General features: G+C 38.0%; 1 protein-coding gene across 1 annotated transcript; it reads left to right on the top strand.

Annotated features, from left to right (window-relative positions):
• Positions 1-3,517: 3,517 nt before the first annotated feature.
• LOC112030066 (probable receptor-like protein kinase At5g24010) lies at positions 3,518-4,927 on the top strand. Its single transcript, XM_065773300.1, has one exon. The coding sequence runs from the start codon at positions 3,518-3,520 to the stop codon at positions 4,925-4,927; it is 1,410 nt and encodes a 469-aa protein (XP_065629372.1).
• The last annotated feature ends 1,685 nt before the right edge of the window (positions 4,928-6,612 follow it).

Raw genomic sequence — 6,612 nt, 5'->3', positions numbered from 1 at the left:
CCACTTCTCTTCTCTTGAATGGTGGCAGCCTAGACCCTTTCCTGCCTTCGAGAGGTATTAGGCAAGGCGACCCCCTCTCGCCCTACCTATTCATCTTATGCATGGAGTTTCTGGGCCACTTAATTGAGGGGAAATGTGCTGCCAAGTTATGGACCCCTGTTAAAGCTTCCAGAAGTGGTCCGGCCTTCTCACATCTCTTCTTTGCAGATGACCTGGTCCTTTTTGCTAGTGCAACTCCAGAAAACTGTTCTGTCATCAGTTCTGTGCTCCAAGAGTTTTGTAATAAATCTGGTCAGAAAGTTAGTGAAGCAAAGTCCCGTGTTTTCTTTTCTCCCAATGTCGACCTGGATCAAAGAGATGCTTTATCTAGCATTTTGGGTTTCAGTGCGACTACCAATCTCGGCAAGTATTTGGGGTTTCCTATAAAACATCCAGGGAGGCAGAGGCATGATTTTGGGGCCATTTTGGATAGGGTTAAAAAGAAGCTTGCAGGTTGGAAGGCCAACATGCTCTCTATGGCAGGCAGAATGGTTCTTATTCAAGCATCATCTTCTGCTATTCCGAGTTATGTTATGCAGAGTAACTTGTTACCCAACAAAGTCCTTAGCGGAATTGACAGAGTCAATAGAAATTTCCTGTGGGGGTCCTCTGAACACAAGAAGAATATGCATTGTGTCAACTGGGATACAGTGACCAAGCCCAAAGAGTTAGGTGGTTTGGGGATTCAATCTGCAAGGGGGAGAAACACGGCTCTACTAGCTAAACTCAATTGGAGATTCCACATTGAGAAGGATTCGCAATGGGCCAGAGTTCTCAGATTCAAGTATGGCTCGAGACAGCGGATAAACTCTAGAAATGAATCAAAGCTTCCAAGGTCCTCTACCTGGAAGGGGTTGAAAAAAGGAGAAGTTATTTTCAAAAAAGGGATAAAATGGGTGCCAGGTTATGAGAGTAATCTTAATTTTTGGGAGGATTGTTGGTTAAACAGCGGCCCCATCAGATCTAGCATTCAAGGCCCCCTCCCTCAAGGTTCGGTCAGCCTCACTTTGAAGGATCTCCGTGCTCCACATGGGTGGAATTGGGCTGCCATCCCTTTTGACATTCCCTCAGAAATTAAAGCTGACATGCAAGCGGTGCCTGTGCCGGTAGTTGCTAGAAGCAATGATAAATTGGCTTGGAAATTTTCTGCAAAGAGCAGTTTTGATATGAAGAGTGCTTACTTTCTTGCCACAGATCAAAAGGAAACTGACTCTTTTCGGGTTCTTGGATTTGGAAGCTTCAATCATTGCCTAGAATCCAAATGTTCATTTGGAGGTGCATGCAAAATAGCATTGGTGTTAAGGAGTGTTTAGCTAAAAGAGGTATCTCTTTAGACATTTCTTGCCCCTTGTGCTTAGAGCAACCTGAATCTATCACCCATGCCCTTCGTGACTGTCGCCTAGTGAGACCGGTTTGGCAACAGTTGGGAACTCATAATTGCAATGCTTATTTCTTCTCTCAAGAGTTTAATCTTTGGCTGTCTTCTAACTGTAAGTCTTCTCACCTTGTCAAAGGAATTCCCTGGCATTCCCTTTTTTCGTTTACCATATGGTCTTTATGGAAGCAACGGAATCAAGTTGTCTTCAATAACAAAGGAGTCAACCCAAACATCTCCAAATTGATAATTAGGCAAGCAATGGAATTTGTTCACTGTGTTACTCAGCCAAGGTGCAATAGTCGAATGATTATCAGACAAGTTAAATGGGAGAAGCCAAACATGGGTTGGGTTAAGCTCAACACTGATGGGTCTGCGGATATTGCTTCAGGGACTGCTGGAGGAGGAGGGCTAATTAGAGATGATAGGGGTAGTTGGATCATGGGGTTCACCAGGAAAATCGGTAAAGCTGACAGCTTCTTAGCTGAAACATGGGCTCTGCGTGATGGGCTCCTCCTTTGCAATCAGCATAATTTTAATGCTGTCATGATTGAACTTGATGCCAAAGCTCTGGTTGATGCTCTTAATAACCCTTCATATACTAATACTATTGTATCCTCGCTTTTTGATGATTGTAGACTTCTTGCTGCTCAGATTCCCCAGCTAAGTATCAAGCATATCTATCGGGAAGCTAATAAGTGTGCCGATCGTCTAGCTAAATTAGGTAGCTGTCAAGATGTAGATTTCATTTCCTATTTTTGTCCGCCTGTGGACTTGCTGCCTCTTGTTGTGGCTGTTTGCCAGGGGTTGGTTGTAAACAGGTTTTGTCCTGATCTTTTGTTTTCTCATTAGTCTTCTTAATGAAATTCCTTTTAATCAAAAAAAAAAAAAACAATATGAGAGAGAGAGAGGGCGTTGTGTTGGTTCTATGTGTGGAGCAAGAGTATGAACAAATCTTAAGAAAAAATGGTAACCATATGAAAAAAAAATTAATAAATTATATTAGAGTAATGTTATCTTCACAATATTTTTATAATAAATTTTAGTTATAATAAGTTACTATTGGTTTTAATTTCAGCGATTAATAACATAAATTTTTTACCTACCAATAACAACTTGCCACCTAGAATTTATTGTAAAATTATTGTGATAATGTTGTGAATCTAGCAATATTCAATACAATAAAAGTAATGCTACAATCACAAACTATTTTATAATATTTTTACTATCTCAATATATATATATATATATATTTACAAACTGTTGATGTTCCAAATTCTTATGGATTTTCATCTAGGTTTACCATTAATATCAATTTTTCATTTATACCAATAACCACTCACTATATCAGCAATTTATAAAAAAATTTATAAAAAAGTTTGTATCTCTAGTATTACTCTTATAATAAGCACAAAAAGAAAATGAGTAGTTACTATTAATGAGTACGATAATTACAAAAGGAAAAGATAAGTCTTAATAAAATCATAATTTGTAGAAATTCATACTATTAAAGGTTTCAAAATAATGTTTCTAAAAAAAAGTTTCAAAATAATTATTGTGTATTTCATGACAATGAAAAATAGAAATGTAATTTGCTATAGATAAGAAGTCATTAAGAATCCTCTATAAAAAAAGGAATCAATGACAATAAACAACAACTATTATTATTATTATTATTATTATTATTAAGAAGGTGAAACCATAACTAGGAAAGACTTCTCGTATCTATATATTTTGTCCTTTTTAATAATTACGCATTAAAATATATTTTGTCCTTTTTAATAATTTACATATCACACCACAATTTTTATCAGAGTTAGTCAAATATTCAGCCTTTTTGAAAAAGATAAAAATAAATTAAGAACGTGAGAAAAACAGAAAAGTTAGAGAATGAAGAATATGTAAGTTACTAAAAAGTATATTCTTTAAAAGTTTCTAGTCAAAGTCTTTGTTTATAATTTTTTTTTTTTTTCAATATGATATATGCTTACTATTGATTATTAATTTATTATCAGTTTTTCAGCAACCTTATATTGCATCCCTAGCAACCCATCATAAATTCATAATTACCACAGACGAAGTAGCTACTCTCACAAAAAATCCATGGAAATGGTTCACTCCTATAAGACTCTTTCCCAACTCCGCCTCCTCTTACCTCTCCGCTTCTCTTTACTTCTGCTTCTCTCATCAGTTTACACTGTTGCTGACGAGTACTTCATCAACTGTGGAGCAAGCTCCAACGCCAGCTTCTACAACAACCGGGACTTTGTTCCTGACATCAACTCTAATTTCCCTTCTTTCTCAACTGGCAAAAGCGAACAAGTCAGCAACACATCAGCATCGACTCATGAACTATATCAAACAGCAAGAGTTTACAGACAGCCATGTTCGTATAGATTTGAAATCAAGCAGAAAGGTACATACATAGTACGCCTCCATTTCTTTGCTTACTTGTCACTTGCTGCTAATCTATATGATGCATTGTTCAATGTTTCGGCTTCTGGGTTTTCACTTTTAACCAATTTCAGTATCCGAAACGGTAGTAGTTCTCCAGTGATTAAGGAGTTCTTGCTCACCATCCCACAAGGAAAGTTTAGAATCCAATTCATACCTTCTCAAGACTCATCTTTGGCTTTCGTAAACGCCATAGAACTCTTTCTTGCCAACGAGATCCGCATCACTGATTATGCCCCACACGTTAGTTCTGCTCGAAATGTTAGTAACTACACTGGTCTGCTCTCTCAGGCTCTGCATACTATCCATAGGATTAACTTTGGAGGTCGTCAAATTGATTACGATGAATTGTGGAGGAAATGGGTAGCAGATGATAATTACTTAATGCCCAACAACGATTCTGCGGAGAACAGCACGCATTATAGTCAAACGCCTATATACGACCCTGCACTGGCCACAAATTATACAGCCCCAGATGATGTCTATCAGACAGCCAAACAGTTGAAGACAGGTGCTAACGGCAACGCCAGTCTCTTAAATTTAACTTGGCGTTTTCCAGTCAGTAAGAATACTTCTCACTTTGTTCGGGTCCATTTCTGTGACATAGTAACCAAAACACCCAATGACATAGTGTTCAATCTCTATTTATATAGCAACTATGATGAATTGATTGATCCTTATAATATAACTAAAAACTCCGCTACTCCCTTTTTCATCGATTATGTGGTTGATTCAGATGATTCTGGATTTACGAATTTTAGTATAAGCCCTTCAGAGCATGACTCTCGCATTCTTAATGCATTTTTGAATGGGCTGGAGATTATGGAGTTCATGAAAACATCAGGTCCCATACTGGATGAATGTGAACCAGTTACAAACAAGAAACACTCCCCTGTTATAATGATCATTGGTTCTGTATGTGGTGGGGCATTTGTAATTTTGATGACAGTTGTGGCGTTGCGTTTGAAATGCAGGAAATCAGTGCCTGACCAAAGTTTGACAGAGCTTCTTTTTGGTGGGCTAATTTTAAACAGGTTGACTGAAGGAAGTGCTAATTGATGACTCTGATACAACGGCTAGTGAAAGTCAAAACCCAATTGAGGATTGATGGGGCAAGATATTCTTCTCTAGTTTGAGGTACATTAGCTTTATTACGTTTATGTGGCTTCCTGTCATCGTAACTCTGTAAAATGCTATAATAATATGCTGTGTCTGAAAAAATGTTTTGGTGTTGCACACCACCTTTGACCTTTTTATTTAGTCAAGAATTGTTGTATTACATATTTGAATATTACGATAATGATTTTCGTTATTAACTTTTTGATAGGATCCCACCGGAGGAAACATATCTGCAATGATTTTGGAGTAACTGAATATAGATAATGACTAAAGAGAACATAATTTGAGAAATGTAATGTGTTTTACTTTTATGTTTCATCAATTAAAACTTGTTAGATTTGTTTTTTGCTTTCAAATTTAAACTTTGGTTTATTTTGTATGAAAAGTTAAAAAAAATATATGGTAAGTTGTGATTAGTGGAATGTAAAGTAAAATACAAAAAGTGGTATAGATGATTTGTATTTTGTAATATAGTACATAAAAGTTGTTGAGAAATTTAGACCCCGGTTGATAGAATTAACAAGTTTTAAATCTAAGTTGTTAGTTAGATTTATTATGAATAAAACTTGTTAAAAACAAACAAACATCAATATTGTGGGGCCTGTTAGTTAAAAAGGTATAATGATCCTCAGAAGTGGACTCGGGGCCCAATGGCCCAATTCGAGGACACTTAGTTATCCGAGGACAGCCTAAAAAAGTTGTATTCTTACCAAATGGGTAATATAGGAGGAACGAGTAGATATTATATACAGCGGCATAACACACGTCCGAGGACACCAAAGTCCGAGGTGAATGCAACTTTCATGTTAGTGGAGAGACTCCGCTAAGTTGTATCTGAACTGAAAATTGGATATAGCTTAAGGAGGCGTCGGGGAAGATAGCAAATATCTTCTAAGGCCATCACCTCCACATTAAATGCTTTCTAGCTAATAGTCTGGCCGCATTAATGTGGAGGTGATACCTAAACAGTAACTAAGCATCTTTATGGCCACTAAGCTGAAGGTTCCGGTAGGTATTGGATGGGACAGAAAGGAGCTCCCAAGATAAGAACTACACGTGTACGATGGAAACGGGGGGAAAACGGAGTATATAACATAGGAACGAAGGAAATAAGGGGGAGTTCTTCTAGCAGAAAAAAGAAAGAACGAAGAGAGAGAGACTGACTAAAAAAGAGCCGAGGAGAGTTTTTCTTAGGAATAAACCTAAAGTATCCCTTGTTACTTGAGGAGTAGAACCTTTCCTGTCACACAGTACTAGTTCTTGAACCCATACTCTAAAAATTTATTGTTTGAGCTTGTTGGGCTGAAAACCCATTCATACTTAGGGTCAATCCAAATTGAGTCCCTACAATTGACGCCGTCTGTGGGGAGAACTTGATCTGTTGAAGGAAGGGCAGGTGTGATACTCACGATGGAAGAGGGAGTACCGCAACAACCATTGACGGGCCCGCAACAGGCAGATGCTAATCAGCACCAGGCAGAGTCTAGGGGCTCTCAGCACAGTAATCCGTTGATAGACCACGAACACGGGGGGGATCATGAGGGGAGTACCCGAACGATCCATACGGATAGAAGCCGCTCTCGGGGGAAAGGCCACGCTTCCCCTGTAAAGAGCGAAGGAAATTT

This window comes from Quercus suber, unplaced genomic scaffold, assembly GCF_002906115.3.
Source record: "Quercus suber isolate HL8 unplaced genomic scaffold, Cork oak 2.0 scaffold_72, whole genome shotgun sequence".
Taxonomy (NCBI): Eukaryota; Viridiplantae; Streptophyta; class Magnoliopsida; order Fagales; family Fagaceae; genus Quercus; species Quercus suber.
This window is presented reverse-complemented; position numbering and strand designations above follow the sequence as displayed.